The 26,007-nt window shown below is 23.6% G+C and overlaps 7 protein-coding genes and 1 non-coding gene across 8 annotated transcripts; 3 read left to right on the top strand and 5 right to left on the bottom strand.

The window, feature by feature from the left end:
- Positions 1-185: 185 nt before the first annotated feature.
- On the bottom strand, positions 186-3,134 carry rngB (RING zinc finger-containing protein; the record flags this gene model as incomplete). Its single annotated transcript, XM_641930.1, has 2 exons — positions 186-2,686; positions 2,804-3,134. 2 exons carry the CDS (start codon positions 3,132-3,134, stop codon positions 186-188), a joined length of 2,832 nt encoding a protein of 943 aa, XP_647022.1.
- Positions 3,135-4,494: 1,360 nt separating this feature from the next.
- Positions 4,495-4,566, top strand: tRNA-Asp-GUC-6. Its single transcript has one exon. It is a non-coding gene; the product is annotated as a tRNA-Asp (tRNA).
- Positions 4,567-5,008: 442 nt separating this feature from the next.
- On the top strand, positions 5,009-5,596 carry DDB_G0268858 (hypothetical protein; the record flags this gene model as incomplete). Its single annotated transcript, XM_641929.1, has 1 exon — positions 5,009-5,596. One exon carries the CDS (start codon positions 5,009-5,011, stop codon positions 5,594-5,596), a length of 588 nt encoding a protein of 195 aa, XP_647021.1.
- Positions 5,597-6,511: 915 nt separating this feature from the next.
- Positions 6,512-8,452, bottom strand: DDB_G0268856 (hypothetical protein; the record flags this gene model as incomplete). Its single annotated transcript, XM_641928.1, has 1 exon — positions 6,512-8,452. One exon carries the CDS (start codon positions 8,450-8,452, stop codon positions 6,512-6,514), a length of 1,941 nt encoding a protein of 646 aa, XP_647020.1.
- A 778-nt stretch (positions 8,453-9,230) lies between these two features.
- On the bottom strand, positions 9,231-11,342 carry DDB_G0269018 (hypothetical protein; the record flags this gene model as incomplete). The annotated part of the gene is made up of 1 exon (XM_641927.1): positions 9,231-11,342. The coding sequence occupies one exon, from the start codon at positions 11,340-11,342 to the stop codon at positions 9,231-9,233; it is 2,112 nt and encodes a 703-aa protein (XP_647019.1).
- A 996-nt stretch (positions 11,343-12,338) lies between these two features.
- On the bottom strand, positions 12,339-14,075 carry CYP524A1 (cytochrome P450 family protein; the record flags this gene model as incomplete). Its single annotated transcript, XM_641926.1, has 2 exons — positions 12,339-13,774; positions 13,913-14,075. The coding sequence occupies 2 exons, from the start codon at positions 14,073-14,075 to the stop codon at positions 12,339-12,341; spliced, it is 1,599 nt and encodes a 532-aa protein (XP_647018.1).
- A 1,273-nt stretch (positions 14,076-15,348) lies between these two features.
- gnt4 (GlcNAc transferase) lies at positions 15,349-17,235 on the top strand (the record flags this gene model as incomplete). The annotated part of the gene is made up of 1 exon (XM_641925.1): positions 15,349-17,235. The coding sequence occupies one exon, from the start codon at positions 15,349-15,351 to the stop codon at positions 17,233-17,235; it is 1,887 nt and encodes a 628-aa protein (XP_647017.1).
- Positions 17,236-17,562: 327 nt separating this feature from the next.
- Positions 17,563-25,957, bottom strand: DDB_G0268852 (hypothetical protein; the record flags this gene model as incomplete). The annotated part of the gene is made up of 5 exons (XM_641924.1): positions 17,563-19,683; positions 19,750-21,642; positions 21,726-25,393; positions 25,466-25,736; positions 25,889-25,957. 5 exons carry the CDS (start codon positions 25,955-25,957, stop codon positions 17,563-17,565), a joined length of 8,022 nt encoding a protein of 2,673 aa, XP_647016.1.
- Between the last annotated feature and the right edge of the window lie 50 nt (positions 25,958-26,007).

Below are 26,007 nucleotides of genomic sequence, written 5' to 3'. Positions count from 1 at the left end.
CCTAAACTTTTTAAATTTTAATTTTTATTTTTTTATTTTTTTTTAAATTTTTTTTATTTTTTTTAATTTAATAATATTATAAAAAAAGATATAATATTTTTACTTATTTACATTTAAATATATAAATTTATCGGTATTATTGCTATTTTTTTTTTTTTTTTTTTTTTTCTTTCAATTTTTTAAAATTATTGATAAATTGAAATCTTATTTTCAATATGGGATCTACAAATTGGACATTTTGTTAATTTTGAACAACAATCTGAACATAATGAACTATGTCTACATGGTAGTAATACAATATTTGGAGGGTTTGAAGCGCAAATGACACAACTATTTTGATCTTTTAATTGATCTTTCTCTTTTTCCAGTGAAACCAAACGATTGAGGTATCTTTGATCTTTTATAGAACCAATTTGTTTTAAACCATTATGAAAACTTGATTCCAACTCTAAAAGCTGATAATGATCCAATGAATCCAATCCGATTAATTTATATTTATTTAATTGATTTTCAAAGTCTTTAATTTTATTATCACGATCGGTAATAGCTTGTTGTTTCTCTTTTAATTGATTTGATAATTCTTGAATCTTTGATTCAAAATAAAAACTATCTTTTGATGATAATGTTGAACTATTTGATGAAATTGATAATCTATTAATATTTTTCAATTGTTGTTGTTGTTGTTCTTGTTGTAATTTTTCTTGTTTTTGTTGTTTATCGATTTGGTTTTGTTGTTGTTGAGATAATTGTGAAAGTTGTAATTGTAACATTGTTAATTGTTCTTGAATTTCTAATGGTTGTTGTTGTTGTTGTTGTTGTTGTTGTTGTTGTTGTTGTTGTTGTTGTTGTTGTTGTAATGGTGGTAGTGGTTGTTGTTGAATTATTTGACTATTATTACATATTATTGTTGTTGGTTGTTGTGGTATTTGTTGTTGTAATGTTGATAATTGATTAGAAGATGGTAATTTTTTAACTCTTAATTTTTCTAAAGATTTTACATGAATTTCTTCAAGTTTTAAACAAGTTTCAGTTGGTAAATCATCAATATCCTCTGAATAGAGTAAACTATGTTTCTTTTTCAATTCACTATATTCCTTTTTCAAAGAGGTTAATTCATCTTTTTGAATGATACTTTGAATTTGATTTGTTAATAAAGAAACTTGATGATTTGCTTTACCCAATTTCTCTTCCAATGATTGTCGATACTTTTGTTCATGTTTAATTTTTTGATTAAAAAGTTCTTCAACTCTTTTTAAATTGGTTTGAAAATCTTTATTACAAGCAGCTTGATCATAAATATTCAAAGATTTTAACTCTTCCAATATTAGTTCTTCGGCAGAATTAGTTTTGGTTTGTTGATGATTATTATAATTATTACTGTTACTATTATTATTATTATTATGATTTGATGATCTTCCATTAAATGGTGGTATTGATGGTATTCCACCTCTACTTCCATTTGATCTATTTGATGTATGTGATGTATGTGATGCATGTGATGTTGTTGTAGTTGTAGTTGTTGTTGAAAGTGTTGATGGTGTTGATAATATTGATGAACTTGATGAATTTAATGAATTTAAACTTATATTTGAATTTGATCTTGATAATACTGACATTGGTGATGTTTGGTGTTGAATTTGTTGTTGTTGTTGATTAGACTCAACATTATTATTATTATTATTATTATTATTATTATTATTATTATTATTATTATTATTTGTTGTTGTTGTAGTTGTTGTTTGAATATTATTATTATTATTATTGTTATTATTATTATTATTATTTTGATTTTGATTTTGATTAAATTGTAAACTTTGAGAACTTTGATAACTTGAAGCTAAAGATGAAGTTGATAATGGTGAAGTTGATAAATAAGAAGATGAAGATGAAGATGATAAAATTGAAGGATGACCACTAATACCACCACCACTACTACTACTAGCACCACTATTACTAACACCACAACTAATTGAGGTATTAGGTGAACCAACAATACTATTTGAATTTGTGATTGGTATTGAGATTGTAATTGGTATTAAAGGAGTATTATTATCATCCAAGAATTCTAAAGTGTGAAGATCACCCATTAAATTACCAGATCCAGTACCAGCATAAATGTAAACTCTACCACCAATGAAATTGGTTGTATGTCTAAATCTAGCTTGAGGAATCTCTAAACCTAAATAGGAGGGTTGCTCCCACCTATACTCATTTGCACCCTCAATATGTAGTATATGAATGTCATTTAAAAAGTTTGAATCTGATCCACATCCACCGAAAATCATTAACTTATTATTCTGAATCATTGTTGCTGAATGACCACTCCTTGGTTTGGGAGGTGTACCTTTAGCTTCCACCTTTTTCCAAATCCATGTCTCTAAATCCAAATAGTAGATATCATTATAATACTTTTTACCATCGTATCCACCAAATATAAACATTTTATTATTATTAACTTGAAATGTTGAATGAGTTGCACGTGCTGATGGTATAACACCTCCACATACCTGTTGTCTCCATTCGTTCGACTCTAAACTAAATAATAATACACTATTGTAATATTTACTCTTATGATTATTATGTCCACCAAATACTACTAAATTTTGACGATAAACTACTGCTGTATGTCCTGCTCTACCTTCAATTGATTTAGTTGTAACTTGTTTCCAAATAAAACTTCTATTACCTTTGTTTTTTTTAATTAAAAAATAATAAAAAAAAATAATAATAAAAAAAAAGTGAATATTTATTTTTCCAAATAAAAAAAATAAAAAATAAAAATAGAATTCTAGACTAAACTTACTATTTACATATAATATATTAATATCTGAGAATGGTTTACTTGTAGCTCTACCACCAAAAAATATAATTTGATAAGAATCACTATAGGGTCTTGATTGTGATTGATATAGTACTGCACTATGTCCATATCTTTCTGATGGTGCATTTCCAACTGCTTCAATTTTTGACCAACTATTATTAAAGATATTATAATATTGTATATCGTTGAATGCTCTATTACTATTTCCACCAAATACTATAAATCCACTACCATTAGGTAAAGTTGTACCAGTATGTCCCCATCTAGGTTCAGGTGAACCAATTAATGAAACTCTTTTACAATCAATTTTCATTTTATTTTTATTATTATATTTATTTTTACTATTACTATTACTATTATTATTTATTTATTATTACTATTATTTTCTCGAGAAAATTGGTGTTTTAATGTTATATGGTGTTGTCAATAATAAAAAAAAAATTAAAAAAAAATTAAAAAAAAAATTAAAAAAAAAAATTTATACGTATATCTTTGTTTTTTTTTTTTTTTTTGTTTTTTTTTTATTATTGGAGTCTCTGTTTTGTTTCTTTTTTTATTGTTGTGTTTAAGTGCGAATCACACACAAAAAAAAAAAAAAAAAAAAAAAAAATTACGTATTCTTTTTTTTTTTTTTTTTTTTTTTTTTTTTTTTTTTTCTGTTTTTTTTTTTATACAAAAATTACTATTACTATTATTACTATAATTTATTATTGATAGGATTTATTTAATATTTATCTTTTTCTTTTTTTTTCTTTAAAACACCTTTTTTATTTTGAAGTATATTTATTTGTATATGTAAAAAAAAAAAATAGTTTTATAAAAAAAACTATTTTTTTTTTTAAAATAAAATTTTATAAACTATTTTTTTTTTTTTAAATAAAATTTTTTTGGGTGTGGTTTTTATTTTATATATAAATAATTTTATTTATTTATTTATTTATTTATTTATTTATTTATTAATTTATTTATTAATTTATTTAATTTTATTGTTTTTTTTTATTTATTAATTTATTTTATTTTATTGTTTTTTTTTTTTAATAAATCATTTATATGTGTTTATTTTGATATTATTTTTATTTTAAACTATTTATAAATTTTTTGTGTGGGTACTGTTTTTTGTTTGTTTTTAAACTCGGACAAAAAATAAAAAAATTAAAAAAAAAAAAAAATAAAAAAAAAATAAAAAAAAAATAAAAAAAAAAATAAAAAAAAAAATAAAAAATGAAAAAAAAAAATGAAAAAAAAATTTGGATTCAAATAAAAATATATATATATTTTTATTTAATTTTAATATTATTTTAAAAGAAAAAAAACTTAAATAAATTTCAAATGTAAAGTGTAAATATTTTTAAGGAAATATATATATATTTTTTTTATTATTTGGATAAAATTAAAATAATAATCTCAAGATAAAAAAAAAAAAAAAAAAAAAAATTTAATTAAATTTTAAGGTTATTAAGTTATGGATATTAATTTTTTTTTCAAAAACAGACACCATTAATTACAATAATGGTTGATATAAATCACAATAATAAATAAACCAATTTCGTTTTTCCTAAAAACCTATTCACTGAAAAAAATTTAAAATATATTTGTTTTTTTTTTTTCTTTGATTTGTTCATAATTTAAAAAAAAACGCTTAAACATATTTAAAATAAAAAATCATCAAATAATCCTTGTTGGTCTAGTGGTGAGGATTTTCGCCTGTCACGCGAAAGGCCCGGGTTCAATTCCCGGACAGGGAGCTTTTTAAGAATTCGAAAGAATGGCCAAGTGTTCGATTCCTGCTTTAAAATTATGTTAAATAACTGAGGAGTCTTAAACATTAAGGAAAAAAAACATTTTAAAAATCCATGGTTTGTGGTCAAATATTTATTTTAAAATTATAAAGTTACTATTTAAAATTTCTGTTAAACAAAGTTAATTTATATTTTTTTAATATTATTTTTTACTAAATTTTAATAATAATTGGTTTATTAATTTATATTTCTATTTGATAAAAAAAATTAAAATTGTATTTTTCTTTTTTCATTTTTAACACTTTCCTCCCTTTAACAACTTTATTTTTTTTTTATTTTTTTATTTTTTTTTTTTTTTATTTTTTTTGTTGATCGATAAATTTATTAAATATAAATAAAATAAAATAAAAGTTTGTGCAAAAGTAAAAAAAAAAAAAAAAATTAAAGAATGAAAATATTAAATATATTATTAATTTTAATTAGTTTTATATATAAAATTAAAGGAGAAATTGATTGTGTTACACATTCAAATGACCCAAGTTGTGTTAATTATGAATATCCAATATTTAATATTAGAGTAGATATTAACCGTCTATGCTCTAGTATGCCATACATGCCAATTTGTTCAATTCAAAAATCATGTAAACAAGTGAGATCTTCAAATGGTACTTGTGATGAATTTTCAATACTCGGTGATAGTTGTACCCATGATATGCCAGGAATGAGTGGATGTAATAACTTTAAAAAGTTATGTTCAAAAGATTCTGTTATTAAACAATGTTCAAGAATACAATCAATTAAAAATCTCCCAAAAACTATGGATATCTTTTCAAGTATTAAAAGTATTTGTAATGATATGGCAATGGATGGCTGTGAAAAATGTACAAAATTAAGTCCAAGCTGTGCTGTACTTCCAATTTACTCCTCTTTGTGTCTTCAAATGGAAGGTATGTCACAATGCTCAAATTGGACTAAAATGTGTAGTCCCTCAGGTAATCTTTTAAATTTACCAATTTCATCTGGAATTTGTATTTAAAATTATTTTTTTTTTTTTATTAATTTTTATTAAATAAAGAAAAATTAGTACAAATAATTAAATTGTTTTTTTTTACTTTTCATTTTCTATTTTTTTTTTTTTTTTTTTATTGAATATTTTTTTTTTATTGAATATTTTTCTTTTTTGTTAATTTTTTTATATATTTTTTTTTTTTTTTATTAATTAAAAATATATATATAAATTTTTTTTTTTTTTTTTTTTTTTTTATTATCAAATAAAGTCACTTTAGAATTTGGTAAAAAAGAAATTCACTTAGAATTTAGTAAAAAAAAATTAATATTTATTATTATTATTATTATTTTTATTGGTAAAATTTGATTAACTTTTGGCTCACTCCAGCTTTCCGGGTAGGCGATTTCTTTTTTTTTTTTTTTTTTTTTTAATAAAAAGAAAAATAAAAAAGAAATGTTTTGTCTGAGAGCTGGAGATGTGCAAAAATTATCAAACCTTACAAAAAAATAATAAAAAAAATTATAATAATTAATATTGGATTAATTTATTTATTTGATATTTATATAAATAAAAACATATTTAATATACATTCAAATAACTAAAAATATATTTAAATATAAATTTTGTCCATTTTTAATTTCAATTAATTATTAACCTTTTTTAAAAAAAAAAAAAATAAAAAATACTCTCACCATTGCTCTCACTCTACAGTCACACCTCTTCAAATTCATACAAACAAAAACAGAAACCATATCAACAACAACAATTTCTTTCTACTAAGAAATCGAGCTAAAAGCAATTGCTCTATGCACTACAAAATTAATAAAAATTTTATATTATTAAATAAAAGAAAAATAAAAAAAAAAAAGAAAAACTATTTAACAAATAAGAAAAAAATAATAATAATAAATTTTATTTATTTGTTAAAATTAAAAATATTTATTAAATTGAAATAAAAAATAAAAATATTATAAATAATGATTTATAAAAATTGTTGTTATTTAATTTTGGAGATTGATTTGAAAAATCACCAATGTTTGGTTCAATACATGTAAATGATACATTAAAATTATTAGAAGGAATTCCACAAGTTGAATTTAAAAATAAACATCTTTGACCACAAGGAATTCTATTGTATTGGCAAAACTGTCCATAAAATGGTAATTCACATTGACATTGCTTTGATTGTAAATTACATCTACCATTTGAATTTGAACAGCCAATTCCATTAATTGTACAATCGGATGAATTTGTTGGATTGTGTTCATATGCTTTTAGGGCATTAAAAATACCAAAACCCATTAAATAATCTGGTGATTTAGATTTTGAAGCACTACTAATCACAGCTTCATAAATTTGTTTTGGTGACCAATTTGGATGAGCCTGCATTAATAATGCTATACCAGATGCTACCAATGGGCAAGAGAAACTTGTGCCATCAAATCGATCATAGGTGGTATCGTTTAAATTATGTGCAACTAAATTACCAAGTCCCAATGCCATTACCTCTGGTTTTATTCTCCCATCAGCAGTGGGCCCAATTGAAGAGAATTCAGTTCTTTCTCCATTTGAATCAATTGCACCCACTGATATAACGTATTCTGCATCTGCAGGTATTCCCATACCCAAATCACCAGAATTACCAACACCCATTACTACCACCATTCCTTTATTAACTGCCATTGTTGCCACTCTTGAAATTTTTGAAAAATGACCATCCTTATTTGCATAGGTATACCAATTTTCGTAACCCAATGAAGAGGATACTAATTGAGCTCCATGGCTTTCACCCCATTCAATAGCTGCAATCCAATTATCTTCCTCCAATGGGAAATCACTTGTAGCATTTTCAGTTTCAGCTAATAAAAATGATGCATTATATGCTGCACCTATTAAAACACCAGGTCTATAACCACCCAAAGTTGATAATGTAAATGTGCCATGGCCAGTTTGTTGTTCATTTACATCTTTAAAAAATGGATCAAAATCATCTTGTGTATTATTTTTATTCTTTAAGAAATTATATTCACCAATAATTTTCATATGTTTAAAAACCTCATGAGATTTTCTATAACCAGTATCTGTTATTAAAATTTTAATTCCAAAACCATCATATCCCATTTCATGTAATTTATCAACATTAATTTGTCTCAATCCAGTATTTGAATAACCATAATATTTATCAGGAATTTCATTGAAATATGAATCAGAAGATGATGCTGATGCTGATGCTGATGCTGATGATGAATATAATTTATTTTTTAAATCTAATAATTTCTTTTCAATTAAATTATTAAATTCTTTTTCAAATTTTGAATTATCTTCATCATTTTTTAAACAACCATTAAATTCATTAGATGATGATGATAATGGTTTAGTTGTTGTTGTTGTCGTTGTTTTCTTTTTAAATTTTGTAACTAAATCTACAGTTTCAACAAATTCTAATGATTTTATACAATCAATTAATTTATTTGAAGTTTCTTTTAAAAGTGAGATTGAGATTGAATTTAACCAATTTGATTTTTGAATTAATTTAATTGTATTTTCATTACCACAGGTTAAAACTTGATTTATAAAATCTTGATTAATTATAATATCACTATCATCAATAATTTTATTTTTATCATGACATCTATTGATTCTTCTTTCTATTGATTCTTTTTTTAATCCATTGTTTTTTGAAAACTCTTCGATATTATAAAAATTTTCTTTTTTTTTTGAATTAAAAGTAACCCAAATTTTAATATTTTCTTCATCTTGATTATTTATTAAATGGTCAGTTAATTTTTCTGAAATTTTATATTTGCCATCAAATTCATAATTAAAAGAGTTTATTAATTTAATTAATAATAAAATTAATAATAAAATATAATTTATTTTCATTTTATTAAATTTTAATTATTTATTTATTTATTTTTTTTTTTTTTTTTTTTTTTTTTTTTTTTTTTTTTTTTTCTTTTTTTTTTTTTTAAAACAATAATTGTTTATTATTATAAAATTATATTTTTAATATATATTTTTTATAAATATTTGCAATGATGGAATTTAATAATTGGTTTTTTTTTTTGTTTTTTTTTTTTATACGAAGTAATAAAATAGAAAAGAAATATTTGAATAAATAAAAAAAAAAAAATAAAAAATAAAAAAAAATAAAATATAATTAAAAAAACAAATGTTTGTCTGCGTATATTTGATTTTGAAAAAAAGAGGGGTTTTTTTTAAATTCACATATAAAACACTCACTATAATCCCAAACATACAAAAATTTCTAAAAATAGAACTATTTAATTTTAATACTATTAATAGATTATCAAAATTATTAAAAAAAATAATAAAAAAAACAATGGTATGACAAAAAAGGGTATTTAATTATATATATAAATTTATATAAAAAAAAATTAACATAGCATTTTTTTAATTATTTAAAAAATAAAAAATTTTTAATTTATAATAAAAAAAATTTGTAATTTGATGATGTATCGTGGTGTGTCTTTAAAATAATTTTTTTTTTTTTTTTTTTTTTTTTTTTCAATTATTTTTTTTTTTTTTTTTTTTTTTTTTTTTATTTACAGATATATATTTAATATATTTATATATTTATTTATTTATATTAATTTTATATAAATAAATTATTATTATTATTAATTATATTATTGCAATATTAAATTAAAATTAAAATTAAAATAAATAATTTAAATAAATAATTATTAAATAAATTGAAATTATTATTATTGTTATTATTTGAAGAATTATTATTATCATCATTATCATTATCGTCATTAATAAATTTATTTTGATTAGGACGAGTATCACCAATAATTTTACAAGTGGTTGGAATTTTATATGGGTCAAAATTTACAATTGAATTATTATATTGTGATGATTTTATACACCTAAATGAAATTTTATCATTAAAATTATTTTTTTGACATTTTGTTTCACCTAGAAAATCATATTTACAACGATAACCACATTCTATCCTTTTATATTGACAATATCTACCATAATATGCATTTGCACAATTACATGAATTAAAATAATTTTGTTGAGATATTGATGATGAGGATGTTGAATGTGTGGATAAACTATTATTATTATTATTAAAATTGTTATTTGAAATTTTACAACATAAACCACTTGAATTACAATTATTAAAACAAGTATTATTCATTGGAATTGGTTTATATGATAATGCTTTCGATACATTAAAAATACCCCAACCCATGTAATAATGTGGATAAATTGACCATTCGCAAGAATCAATAACTGCCTCGTGAAGTTGTGTTGAAGTCCAATTGGGTTTAGCTTGCATTAGTAATGCAATTGCAGAAGCGACCAATGGACAAGAGAATGATGTTCCGCTCATACGAGTGAAATTTGAAGGACCACTAATGGATGCTACATAGATATCAATTCCCAATGCTAGGGTATCAGGTTTGATTCTACCATCTGCAGTTGGACCAATAGATGAAAAGTATGCCATATTACCCCTTCTATCTACAGCACCTACCGATATGACATTTTCACCATCATTTGGTGCACCATATATACTAAAATCATTATTACCCATACTATTTACAATAAGTACACCTTTGGAACTTGCCAAATTGGTTGCAATTGTTGTGTGAGAGGTTTTACCATCCAATCCGGCAAAGCTGTAATTGAAAGATAATAAATAACTAAGAGATGATGAAACTAAATCAGCACCCATTTTTTCACCCCATTCCAATGCTACTACCCATTGGTCCTCTTCAATGTAACTATCGATTTCATCGAATATCGTTATTCTTGCCAATAGATAGGATGCATTACGTGCTCCACCAATCATCACACCTGGCATATCGCATGATAAAACTGATAGTGTTGCAGTACCATGATCATGGTCTTCCTCCATCATTGGTCTATCTTGTGTATCATTCATATGGGGAGATTGTTGATCCAAATTTAGTTCACCAAGAATCCTTAATTTTTTAAAACACTGATGATCCTTATAGAATCCATCATCAATTATTAATATTACAACCCCACTACCATCCAATCCCATCTCTATCAATTTATCCATTGATATCTGTTTAATACCATCTGCTGATTTACCATAAAATGTTTCATTAACTGAAGTACTCTCCAATGGTGGTGTTGGTGTAACTGTCTCTGATTCTTTAACTTTTTTTAATTTTGAAACAATATCAATCTTTTCAACAAATGGTTTCAAAACTATACATTTTGTAATATTTTCAATAATTTCAATTCTAGACAATGGTGAAAAAGATGAGGATGCTGATGAAACTTTATCTGTATCATCAAATAAAAGTGAAATTGAAATTGAATTTAACCAATTCGATTTATATCCAAGTTTAACAATTTTATTATTACATTGTAAAATTTGATTTATATAATTTTCTGAAACTGGTAAATCTGTATCATCTATAATTTGTTTTTTTAATAATTTTGATCTTCTTTTTATTGATTCATTATTAATACCAATTTTTAATTTAATATCATTATGATTATTATTATTAACTTTTATTATTTCTTTTGAATTAAAAAATACCCATAATTTAATATTATTATTATTATTTAAATTATTATTTATATTACTTTTATCATTATTATTATTATTATTATTAAAAGTTTCATTTAAATAATTTAAAATATTATTATAATTTTTATTTTGAAGTTCTTGTTTTTGTTGTTGTTGAGAACAATTTATACCAAAAAAAAAATAAAAAAAGAAAAAAAGGAAAAAAAGTTTAAACCCAAAATTTTGATTCATTTGTGATTTAAATAATGATTAAATTATTTCGATTTTGAGTTTAATTTTAAATTTTTTATTGTGGTGATGTACAAAACAACAAAACCACTTTTTTTTTTTTTCCTATTCCTTTTTTTTAAAAAATAAAAAAATAAAAAAAAAAAAAAAAAATATAAATATAAATATATATATATTATATTATATATTATTTATATTTGATTTAATTTTTTTTTTTTTTTTTTTTTTTTTTTTTAATTTATTTATTTTTAATTATTTATTTTTAATTATAATTTTGTACAGATAAATTTGTATTGTTATTAATAATGCCAATCTGTTTGTATAGTGATTTTTTTTTTTTTTTATTTTATTTTAATTATTTATATTTTTAAAATTATTATTTTATTTTATTCCATATATTATTATTATTATTATTATTATTTTTTTTTTTTTTTTTTTTTTTTTTTTCATTAATTATTTAATATAACACAATGATATCCACTACTCACTCACACACAAACACACATACTGTGTTAACTGTTGGAATTAATATTAAGTAATTTTTTGAATTTGGTGTGAAAATGTGTGTGAGTGGTAAAATCAATAAGAAGCTTTCATTTTTTTTTTCAATATAAATAAAAGTATTGAACAATGGTGAATTAATTATTTAATGAAATTAAAAAAAAAAAGGATATTTTTTTTTTTTTTTGATCTATTTTTGGAATTATTAAAATAAAAAAAAATTAAAAAATATTTTGATTACAATTTTTATAATTCAAAAAAAAAAAAAAAAAAAAAAAAATATTGACAAAAATTAATCTTTTTAAAATGAGAAAATAATAATAATAATAATAGATTTAAAAAAATAAGTTAATAAATAATTTTGTTATTATTTAAATAAAAAAAAATAAATAAAGTTTTTATTTAAATAATAACAAAATTATATGTATTGTTGTTTATTTTTTTATTTTATTTTTATTTTTATTTTTTAAATTTTAAATTGAAATTAAATATTTAAATTTAATTACGAGCTTTAATAGTAATGTTACAACCATCCTTTGGGAAAATAGTTGGACCAAAGATAATTTCATCACCACCTGGAGTTTTGTTGTGAGTCCATTCAGTTGACATTGCTAATTTAGTTAAGAAAACTTCGATTTGATTTTTAGCGAGTTCTTTACCAATACAAAAGTGTGGACCAGCACCAAAGACGAGTGAGTTTTTAGCACAAGTGACATCTTCCTTACGGACAGAATCGAAACGTTGTGGATCGAATTTGTATGGATCAGAGTAACCACCTTCTTGGAAGTGAGCAGACCAAATGGATGGAAGAATCATAGTACCCTTTGGAACGTGAACATTATCACCAATGACGATATCTTCAATGTTTTCATGTGGAACCATAACAGCTGGTGGACGGAAACGAAGGATTTCAGAAACTACCATACGAGTGTAGGTGGCTTGTCTCATGGTATCAAGGTCTAATTTTTCATTATTTGGACGGAGGCTAGCTTGTTCGGCTCTAACTTTAGCGAGAATATCTGGATGTTCAGCCATTAATTGAACGGTCCAAACCAATGAAGAGGTGAGAGCATCTTGAGAGGCAAACATGAAACTTAAGAGAGTAAAGATAATAGTGTCATTGCTGAGTTCATCTCTTTCTTCTTCTGGACAATTGAGGAAATGTTCAACCCAGAGATCAATGAGAGATTGTGGTTTTTCACCATCACCCATTCTCTTACGACTTTTGGCGATGATATCAGTGAAGATCTCAACTAAACGAACACGAGCATTGATTGCCTTACGGAGAGTGGTACCTGGTAAATCGATTGGGAGACAAAGGAAACCTTCATTCATGACAAAGAAATTCTTGGCAATATCATCACGAACAGATTCTGGTGTATTGTTACCTACGAAAACACCGGTTGAAATGGCCATATTGAGATCACGACAATTGTTACGAGCGTTGATATCGGCTTTACCGTTTTTAATCCACATGGCAATATGTTCATCGACGATGGATTCTTGAATTGGAAGATAGGATGAAAGAGCACGAATGGTGAATAATGGTAACAATTGTTTACGTAATTGTCTGTGTGGAGCACCTTCAATGAATGGAATGGCCTTTTCAGTGAGAATCTTCTTTGCACCCAATGAAAGGTACAATTTGGCATTCTCTTCCTTGAAAACTTGACGATTGATCTCGGCATCAGTGACAAAAAGTACAAATTTATTCATAATTGATGTCCATGAGATTGGTCCATACTTTTCTTGTTTTTCATAGAATGAGAATGGAGTGAAGATCAATTGGAAAAGCATACCAAAGAATGGTGGAACGAATGATGGTCCTGGTAATGATCCTTTCTTTTGTGTAATAACATATTGTTGATGTAATGCAATTGTTGCTAATACAATAACAATTCCAACTAAAATTTGTTTAATTGTAAATTTACCAACTATAAAAAATAAAAATAAAATAAAATAAATTTAATATTAATATATTTGTAAAAATATTAATTAATTTGGATTTTTAAAAATTCTTTTTTTTTATTTTTATTTTTATTTTTTTTTTTTTTTTTTATCAATTTACATACCAGCAACAATAAGTTTATTGAGAGTACATTGTAAACCTGAACATTTAACTTGTTGAGTAGTTGTGGTTGTTTGTTGTCCAACTTTTGAAGTGGCTTCAGATACAAAAACTGCTAAAGCAGCTAATAAAATAAATATAATGAAATATTTAGTTGGAGTTTTCATTTTTTTTTTTTTAATATATATATATAATAATTTTTAAAAAAAAAAAAAAGAATTTCTAATTATTTGAAAATTATGAAAATTCTATTTATTTATTTATTATTTATTATTATTATTATTATTATTATTTATTATTCAAAAACAATGAATTTGATCACAAGAAAAAAAAAAAAAAAAAAATTAAAAAAAAAACAAAATTCGAAAAAAAAAAAAAAAATAAAAAAAATAAATAAAAAAAAAATAAAATAAAATAAAAAAAAAAGCTTGATATGATCAAAATTTTAATTTTATTTTATTTTATTTTATTTTATTTAAATTTTTTTTTTTTTTTTTTTTTTTAAGAGCGACAGTTCTATATGACCAGAAATTCCATCCAAATTCTTGTATTGATTACCAATGGTTAGAAAACAGACTAATTATTTCCACCTACGAATTCAAGAAAAAAAAAAAAAAAAAAAAAAAAAAAAAAAAAAAAAGGCCAACAACAAAGAATAAGCCAAACGATGTACACTTTGGAAAATTGTATTATATGCCAAATTAATAAATACATAATAGCGATTGATTTAGATTAAAAATCCAAAACAAAATCATCATTTTTTATTAAAAATCTAAAATGGTAATTATTATTTAATGGTCTTTTGTTTATTATTATTTATTATTTTTATTATTTTTTAAATTTTTTTTTTATTTTAAAACAGTTTGTTGATTTCGGCTGAAAAAAAAAAAAAAAAAATCAGAAATTGGTTTTCAACAAATCAAAATTTTATTTTTTTTTTTTGGATTTTTTTTTTTTTCCAAAAGAACATTATTTGAAAAAAAAAAAATACAAATAATTTTTAAAAAGAAAAAAATAGGTAATAATGAAAGCTCAATATAAATAATTAGTCATTATTTGAATTTGGATTTATAATTAATTATAACACACATAACTGAAAAAAGTGAAAAAAAAAAAAAAATTTTATTCATTTAACACACACACACCATTGACTTTATTTTGATTTTGTATTTTTTTATTTTTTTCTTTGTTTACAAAAAATGTTTTAATTTTATTTAATTTATTTTTTTTTTTTTTTTTTTGTCATAAAAAAGAAAAAAAAAAAAAACACACACACAAAATGTTTTAATTTTTTTTTTTTATTTTAATTTGGTAATCATATTTTTTTACACATTCACAAATAAATATACATATATAAAAAAAAAAAAAAAACCCAAAAAAAAAAAAAAAAAAAAAAAAAAAAAAAAAAAAAAAAAAAAAAAAAAAAAAAAAAAAAAAAAAATGATAATTGATAGTAAAAATTTAATTACGAATAAAAAGAGGTTAATATTTGGAGCTGTTTTTATTTTACTCATATTTTATTTCATTTTTTCAAGTGATGAAGAGAATTTTAGAGAGAGATCTCAAAGAGGTGTTGGTGGTGTAGTTGGAGGTAATAATAATAATAAAGGTCAACAACCACAACAACAACAACAACAACAGAGAGCAGAATGGAGTGATAGTCAATTAACTAAAACAATTAAAGAGAATATGAAATTAAATAACGCAACCATTGAATCAGATTTATATAAAGTTAAATGGTTAGATGAAATTAGACCAGACAATGAAAGAGTTAGAAAATTTAGAATTAAAAAGAACTCTGATATCACAGCTAATCTTGATAGGTTATATGATCATCCACCCATTGCAATTGTGACATCAAATAAACCAAAACATTTAGATCGTTTACTTGCAAATCTAATCAATAATTGTAATGCAAACATTGATAGAATTAAAGTTTTCAATGATGGTAAATCAGTTCAAAATATATTATCAAAGTATAATGTAACCAAAGAGTATCGTATTTCAAAGAAATCTCAAGAGGGTTCAAATTCCAATCAAGTGTTATCAAATGAAGAGAAACAATACTATATGAATTCACATTATAAAGAAATCTTTTCATTTATGTTTAATAATGAAACCAGTGATAAAGTTATCTTTTTAGAAGAGGATTTAATTATGTCACCAGATTCATTGGAGTATTTTAATCATCTTTCAAAGTTGATGAATTATGATCCAAGCATATTTGGTATTTCTGCATGGAATGATAATGGTTTCAAATGGAATGTTGAGCAATCAAGATCAAACTTTGAGAATAAGTTCTCATTCCTTCGTCAAGATCATTTCGGTGGACTTGGTTTCCTAATCTCAAGAGAAATCTATAAAAAACGTATTGAACCAAATTGGCAAATCGAATCAACTACACCATGGGATGTTATAGTTCAACAATCAATGCGTTCTGGTGATTCTTGTATTTTTCCAGAGATTCCACGTTCGCAACATGCTCCATTATTAGAACGAAACTATGATTCAATCTTCAAAGATCAACCAGAGAAAGATGGTTGGGGTAATTATAATTTCTATCTTCCAAAGATTACCACCATTCATACCTATCATATGAATCTTTCAAAATATCTCTCACCCGAATACGATCTTCAAGTAAAGAAACGTATTATGAGAGCCACCGAAGTTGATACTTTAAATTCAATACCAATGATGTTCTCAACTTCAAATAGATTCGTTTATTATGTACCAGCAAAATCAAATGACGATCCAAGATGGGATGCAGTTATCGATAAACTTCAAATGGTTGGTAGAGGCAATGGTGGCGCTGTTAGAGGTATCTATAAAGGTGTTATTGAGACCACTTTCTTTGGCAAAAGAGTTTATTTGGTTGGTACCTATTCACCATTCTATAGTCAACAACAAAGAAATAAAAGTCAACGTATACTTTTCAATGATTTTCCAAAGGAAGAATTTGATCCAACCATCACAAATCCTTTAACAAGTACTATGCTATTTAGAACTGATAAAGATCTCTCATTGGATATTACTTTGGCTGAAAAAGTTTTCTCTTGTAAAGACTTTTGTGAAAAACATAAAGTATCATGTTTAGAATCTGATATGATGTTATTAACTGATAGTACTATAGTTTTACTACAATTGGAACAACATTGTAGTCAAGTAAACTATATACCAAGTAATAATACCGATACATTTTATCCAATCAAAGATAAAGATGGCATTTGTTGGACTACAAATCAATATAGTAAATTAAGTTGTACTTCAAAACCTCCAAAGAAATCCGAAGCTTCAAGAATTTGTATTTGTAAAGATAAATCATTTTAATAAAACTTTGGTATAAAAAAAAAAAAAAAAAAAAAAAAAAAAAAAATAAATACAATAAATACAATAAATACAATAAATACAATAAATACAATAAATACAATAAATACAATAAATAAATAAATAAATAAATAAATAAATAAATAAATAAATAAAATAAAATAAAATATAATAAAATATAATAAAATATAATAAAAATTTATATAGGTAGTTTATATTTTATTCCTATTATTTTTTCAAAAAAAAAAAAAAAAATAATAATAAAAAAAAAAAAATAAATAAATACACATTTATTAAATTTAAAAATTAAATTATTATTTTTATTATTATTTATATATTTTCATTTAGTTTTTGATTAGAGATGTTTAATAATTGATTTGAAATTGAACGAAATCTTAATAGTTCCCTACGATTGATTTCTTCATTTTTTAAATGAGTGTGTCTGTAATTATTGTAAAGATCTGGAATCTGTGGTATGGTTTCAGTTGTAATACTTATTCTAGATAATAAACCTCTTAAACGAGTAATTGAAAAAGCATAGGGGATATCATTATAATTAAAAACCAAAAGACTTCTCATTGACATTTCTGTTGAAACATAGTAATGGTATGAGGCTTCTCTTATAAATGATTGATTGTTGAGTAAAGTATCAGCAAGTTGAAAATTTCTTAATGCAATGGTGTTGTAGTGTCTACATTGATTTTTTTGGATTTTTGTTTGGTTAACATCAACAAAATTAACAACGTTTAGAGTCAAGAATAAATTATCATCAGTTGGTTCATCATTAACAAACTCTCTTTTTAGATTTGATACCATTGAGGGGTTTACATTCAAACCAGTGGAGTTAAATAGGTATTTGAATGCTTTACTTATGGTAATACCTTTTTCTATGCCTATATAAAGAGTTGAATTTAAATGATCATAAAAGCATTTGGTTTTTGAGGTTTTAGTGATATCTTTTCGATTAAAAATGAATTTAGTTCTAATATATCCTGTTTTAACTGTAATATTCAAGATTCCGCTTAACTGAAGATGATTTACTCTTGAAATAAATTCTTGATTTTCTTTGATAAGGGTATTTAAAAACTTTCCAATTGAATTCTCCAAATCTTCATTTTCAAGGTTGGTGAGTTCATTGTCTAATTCTTCTCTTAAAACTGAAGATAATTGTAAAACACCCAATTGTTCATAATTATCTCTAATTGAATCATGGATTTCATAAAACGATGTAGTATTAATTCTTTTAATGGGTACACCATCGAATAAATAAACTTGATTCGATGGTTTTATAAATCCTTTTTTAGTGAAAACTGGTAATGGTGAGTGTTCATTTTTAAATGTTTCCAATTCTCTACCAAAACTAAATAATAATTCATAAAGATAGTTTAACGATCTAATTCCTTCGGTAGTATTAATCTCATCATGTAAAAATCTATTTAATCCCATTACAATTGTGTTTAGATTTAATTCTATTACACCAATTTTACTGAAAAAATGTCTAAAAGTTGAAAAATTTGGAGGTAAAATATTGAAAAATGGTTTCAAATTATTTGCATCAGTTCCCATGACTATATTTGTAAATTCAATAGATATTGTAGAGTTTAATACTGGGATACGTTGAATTCTTTCTACAAGTTCTGATGAGAAATTTCCTGTATAGTTTTCCAAATGACTACACATCGATATTAACATTTGTATGATTTTGGGGTCTGTAACTAAATTACCATTTACTTGAATCAATTTCCAATCTCTGATGTTTGTAAGAAGATTAACGAAATTTTCAAATATTTTTTCACAATCAATTTGATTATATCCTGGTGGGTATTTAATATCTACATCTTGAAGTAGTTTTACTGAAAAATAAAGATCTTCATAGCGATGTTGGCATACTTCGGTAGTTGGCATCAATCCTAATGATATTTTTCTACTGCCAATGATATTACTTTCTTTGACTGGTACAATATTTAATTCTAACAATTCATTAAATACTTTGACACATTTTTCTGATTTCCATAATAGACGTGCTCTTTCAATTAAAATGCTCAAAGGTGTATTTTCACTATAAACTTCTGATGAGATCTTTTTGAATTGATTTACAATATCGTTTTTCTTTAATTTATCTCTGATACCTAAATATCTAAATATTTCAATATTTTCTTTTGAATGATATAAATCTGGATAATCTAATATGAAATCATGTTGTTTAAATGTTGGATTGAATAATTTTGAAATTAAAGTAAACTCTCGAATACCGTTTTTAACAAAAGGAAAAACTTTTGAACCTTTTAGTATTTTAATTCTTTCTTTAGATATTAGAGGATGGTTGATTGATTTAAAATCAGAGTTCTTTTCAAATGTAAAGCATTCCAATAATTTGTTTAAAAATGAAATATTTTTTTCAGCTGATAATATATTGAAATTTGGTAAGAGATAGTGGAAATAAAAATCAACCTAGTTTTGTAAAAAAAATGTTAATGTATAATTAAAAAAATATTAATATGATATATGAATACATACATAGTTGAAATCAAAGATGTTAATCGTTTTAAGTGAATCCAAAATGAGAGGATCTAAAAGCATTTTGATAATATCGGTAAGTTCTCTATCAATGAATTTTAAATCTAAAACATCTTGAGTCATTTCATAATGAGTTTGGTTATATAGTTGGTTTATTATTTTGTTTTCAATATTTAGAAAATCCCTTGTTTTATCATTGAAAATCAATACTTGGCAGTTATCTAGATATTCTGGCATTTTTGAGAGATATAATATTAAATTTGCAATATCTTGAGTATTTATTACTTGAGGATTTAAATCCTCTCCTTTCAAGGCCATTGATATTGTATATTCTGTTAACCAGTTTGGTAGTGACTTAAAACTAAAAAAAATTTTAAACGGAATAACCTTAACATTGAAACCAATGTGACTAATACACTTTAGTATTGAAACTGAACAAGAATTTGATAAAAAACTCAACTCTGCATAAAATGTATCTTTATGATTCTTTTTAATTTCAACCCCAGGGTAATGGATGAATACATCTGAATCTAATAATGAGTAAAACTTATTTGCTAACATTTCGAGAATTGAATGATTTGACAACGAATCACTTAATACTGGGAAACGAGAGTAATAGAAATCATGATATTTTGAAATTATATCTATATCATTACCTTTAATATATTTGTTTTTGAAAAGAGTTAATGTATTAATGTAGAGTGGTGCTATAATTTCAGTTACAATTAATTGATTCCAACAAAGTTGTAAACTATCTGTTTGTATTACTTGATTATCCTTTTTAGAGAGTATCTCTTCAATATTATATAAATTTGAAGATTTGACATTTTCTAAAATATCACGTGAACTTGTTGTTGAAAAGTTTGCATGAATGTGAACTGGAATATTTGAAATTAAATCTTTATATGGCAAGAAACAAAATGATTTTGGTGTGAAATTGTATTCAGGAAGTGAGAAATCTATTAATTTAAATGCGACACCTCCAACTGGTTTTCTTTTTTCATTATTATAGATTGATAAAAATTTCAATGCTTTATTATCTGGATATTCTGATAGATCTTTGAAATCTTCTTCAATTACTTGACCTATAATATATTTTTCAGTTATCTTTGATTTCTCTGATGGAATAATAGTGAATGTATATTCTGATGCTTGTGTTGGAATATTCATTAAATTATTATATTGGTTTGTAATTAATGATAAACTTGATTCTTTATGAATTGAAATTTGTTGTTCTAATTTTTTACTTCCCACTGGTAATATTGAAACCTCTAAAGAATCTATGTTGGTGAAAAACATTAAATTTTCTAAATTACTTGCTTTTACTCTTTTTAAATAATCTAAAACATTTACTTCGTTCCATTTCTGTGGACTAATAAAACGATCATCATTTAATGTTTTACGAAGTGGTAAACGAATGATTGTTCCATTAAATTTACCATCATCTAAATCAAAACCTAAAATTGATTGTAAATGTTGAAATGGTTTAAAGTATTTTAAAAATGTTTTGTATTCTGAAATTTTATATTTAGCACCATGTGAATAGTTTATTGATTGACCGATATGTGTTACGAATGGATCGAAAATCATCAAATATTCACCACTTAATATACATGGACAATCACTGAATGAATACATAGAATTAATACCTAAACCATGTTGACCAATAGAATTTTCATCTTGTTTTTTAATTGATGCTGACATTACTTGAACATTTTTAATATCTTTTTCTGTAAAAACTGAATTATTATAAAAAAGTAAAGAACTTTCAAAGTATGATGGAAGATCTTTACATAGTGTACTTATCTCTGGATTTTCTTTTAAAAATTGTTGTTTTAAAGAATTACAATCTAAAATTAATTTTACTTCTGTTGATCCAGCATCATGAGCATTCTAAAAAAAAATAAAAAAAATTAGTACAATTTCAAAAAAAAAAGAGTAATGATTAAATCAATAATTTGAAAGATAATACATACTTGAACCATTTCGTTTAAAAATACTTCTACTTTATAATCACGTAAAATTTGTTTCAAACGATCGACTAATTCTTCTTTTTGTCCAAATGAATTCTCAAATGCTACTTGACTTTGAATCAATTGAGAAAGTTTTGTAATACTGAGTTTTGATGCAGTGTTTTCAGAAATTTTATTATGTAATGCACTGTGTCCTAAATCAATGAATTCTTGAGGTAAACATGAATGATCAATGTAAATTACTTTTTCAAATTCAACAAATTGATTATCAGTGGTTGGTAATTTTATTTTTGAATCAATAAGTAATTCTTTATTGAATGCAGGGTTTTGGAGAGAATAAATAACCAATTCAAATAAATCTATTGAATTTGAGCTCTCTTTATCATATGTATCTTGAATAGATTTGATTAATCTAATGAAATCATTTAAATCTGGTATTTCTTTTAATTTTAAAAATTTAAAGAGATGTTCTTGTGTAGGTTTGGTGATAAAAAAGTAAGGTTTAAAATCTAAATTTGGGTTTGGACTATTATAAAATATTTTTTCTTTTGGTACTAATTGGCCATCTAACCAAATTAATTGAATTTGAGAGATTTTCTTTTTTTGTTCATCATTTAGTTTGGAAGTTTTAATTAAATCATCAATTCTTTTATAGGTATTGTTGAAAATTATATTTGGATCGAATGATGTTTCATCATTGAATTCCATAGAATTTAAATTAATCAAATGCTGAATAATGTTATCATTTAAATTTGATGATAGGTATTTGTTAATGGGGTTTTTGTAATTTTTGATTACTTTAATTGGAGTTTTTACAGTGAATAAACAATCTTTATAACTTGATAATGCACACTCTGATAAAGAAATTTTAGATTCATTTGAGCCAAATCCATCATAGGTATCGAATTCACTGGATGGAATAAATGGGATATCTTTGAAAGAATCAATTAATGAATCACCAATATTCTCACCTCTTTGATTTAAATAATCCATAAAAGTTTGATAGGTTTCTATTGAATCTTGATTTGAAAGAAAATCAATAACCTTTGAACATATATGTTTATCTGATGGTTTAAATTTTAAGCCAAATTTAGATAAATAACCAGTTAAACCATCCAAAGATTGATTTAAAATTTTAGATGGTTCGAAATTTCTTATTAAATCCCTTTCGAGTTGACTTAAAACATAAAATGAATCAGGAGTTGAATAAACATCATTTTCAGATGGAATAAATTTAAATTTTCTTAATGCACCATCATTGATATAATGATTACCATAAAGAGTTAAAAATTCTGTAATAATTTCAATTGAAACATTTAATTCAAAGGAACTAATATTTTGAATTAAATAATACCTATAAACCTGTTTTTCTCCTATTAAAATTTGTTTTGTTGGTATATAGTCGACAATTCTTTTATATTTTGATAATTCATTAACCTTTATTAATTTCAATCCTTTAATTTCATATTGATCAATTTTTTCATAATCCACACATATGCTATTATTAGTTATACTACTAAACTTTTGATCACTGTTTCCAATGCATGGGTGAATTGGTAAATTATAAAAAATTGAAATATCGGCAATAGAGGCTTGGTGAATCGATTCGACTAAAAAAATTCTTAATTTATCAATTTCATCTGAATCTAATGATAAATCTACATTTTTAAGATAATTTAACAATTTTGAAATATAAGCCGTTGCATGTAATAAATTATTGAATTGATGTTCTTCCTCTATTATATATATATTTAATTTGTTTAATATTGGTTCAATTGGCAAGAGTTTTGATCTGTACATTAACAATGAAGATTTATCATAACTAGTGACATCAGTCTGAGTTGGACTCGATCTATATGGAACAATAGGTATGGATCTAATTTTTGATAATTCTAAAGTTTCATTTATGCCTAATTCATCGATACAACCCCAAACTGTTATTATATGTTCTTTTAAAAATTTGTTGCTTAAAGATTTGAGACTAGTGAGAAAATTTGAAAGTTTAATTTCTCCAATATTCCAATATTTTCTACAAATTGCTGAAATAAATTTTCTAAAGTTTGGTGGCATTGTTGATATTTTTAAATGGAAGGTCAAGCTTTGGCCATGGTACCTGAATAAGAGATCATAGACTTGATCACTCATGTAAAGGAATTGATTTATATTTATATATGAGTGTCCCATGCCAAAATTAATATGGCTGCCGAAATTACTATGGTAATTTTGGCATGGGAAATATGGGAGTGTTTGAGTTGATTTTAAACAATCTAATGTAATATTATTTGAATTTGTTGGTAAAATATTGACCATATTTAAATGACCACCTTCAATGATTTCAGTGCAACAAATGTAATTGATAACATCTTCAGAGTATTGTTTTAATGGTGATGAAACTAATAGACTACATAAATATTGTTTAGAATAACAAAGTAAAGAAATTCTTAAATTATTAAAATGGTTTAATAATTCATTTGATAAAAAGATTGTTTTAATGTTACGTTCACGAATGATGGTTAAAACGAAATCTGGTGGTATATCTGAACTTGAAATGATTAAACTACCTATCAATGGTAAATATTCATGGGAATTGAAGTAATTTAAAAAGTATTTACCACCGATAATTGATTTCATTGTAGTGATTGATATATCATATGCTGGGCTTTGACCTTGATAATTTTCATTGTTACATTTGTATGGGAAATAATTGTATAGTTTGACAAGATAATTTGATTTTAAATATTCCAACGATTTAACATAGAAATAAGGAATAATAGTTTCTGATATAAACTTATTCCATTGTTTTGATAATGATTCAGATGCTTCTTCAACTTCAGTTAACGAATAAATGATATTATCTCTTGCATTACTTAATCTAAAGTAACCATTGACATGTAAAGGAATATCATAAACTAATGCTCCAATTGGTAAAAATGTAAATGGTTTACCTTTGAAATTTATTGAACTATCTAAACTGATTGGAACTGCTACACCACCATATGATATGAGTTTGATTTCTTTATTCTTTTTAACTAATTCAATTAATTTCCTATCAATATAGATACCTTGCGAAACCAAGTATGAAATTAATTGACTGACACCATTTCTATAAATTTCTAAATCAATTTGAAATGTAGATTCACAATTTGATTGTGATTTATTACTGCATAAAATTTCAGCTAATTCTACAGCACTACTTGGATTGTTCATTTCATTATCTACAATTTTTGATAAGAATAAAGATACCTTTTCTCTTTGATCTTTAATTTTGGAATAATTTTTTATTTTTACAGAGTTGACTATCTGATTATTAACAATGATGGTAATTGATGCTAAACTCTTTAAGAAAATCAATATTTCATTGATATCTTTTGAAAATTCATTTAAAATTTTCTTTATGGCATCCATTGTTAATACAGCTTTTTTGATTTCACTTGGATATATTCTCAATGGTAGACGAATGATTGTACCATTAAAATATTCTTTTGGGTTACAATTTGATTCTTTGAATTGAATGAATGGCTCTAAAAAACTAAAACATTTGTTATAATCATCTTCATCGTCCAAATCAAAGAATAAACCACCACCAATTCTTTCATTTGGATCTGCAAACCAAACATTATTACCACTATAAACAATTGGATTATCTGTTATATGATAAACACTGTTCCAACCTATTTTAAGAATTAATAAAATTAGAATAAGATGTATATATTTTTTTTTTTTAAAAAATAAAAAGTACAAACCTAAACCGAAATTGCCAACACTTTTTAAATTTTCTTTTTTACTACCTTGATTAATTTCACAAATGCCTTCCCAATCCTGTTCATGAAAAGTTGCATTATTATAAATTAAAATTGATGGACCTAATAATTCTTTTGAACTTTCAATTTCTTGGTTATCATTTGAAATTAATAACCCATTATTTGGATATGAGCCTTCATCAACCTTTATTATGAATGTATCAGCTAGAGCATCTTCTGCATTTTGAATCAACTCTCTAACTATTTTTGATTCCTATCATATATTTTTTTTATAATTTATTAATATCATTATATTTTTCATGTCAGCATAAAAAAAAAAAAAAAAAAACAATTTTTGTGTTTGTAAAAAAAATAAAAAAAAAAGAATTTAATTTAAAAAAAAAATTTAAATTTATTTGAACTTACTGGATAGTTTAGAAGATTATTTCTTAAAGAATGAGATACTTTGAGTCTTTGATCTTTAGTTTTGGGCATTATCTCTTTTAAAAATAATATTTAAATATGTAATAAATAAAAATACTAAG

The sequence above is a fragment of the Dictyostelium discoideum genome (genome assembly GCF_000004695.1).
Source record: "Dictyostelium discoideum AX4 chromosome 1 chromosome, whole genome shotgun sequence".
Taxonomy (NCBI): Eukaryota; Evosea; class Eumycetozoa; order Dictyosteliales; family Dictyosteliaceae; genus Dictyostelium; species Dictyostelium discoideum.
This window is presented reverse-complemented; position numbering and strand designations above follow the sequence as displayed.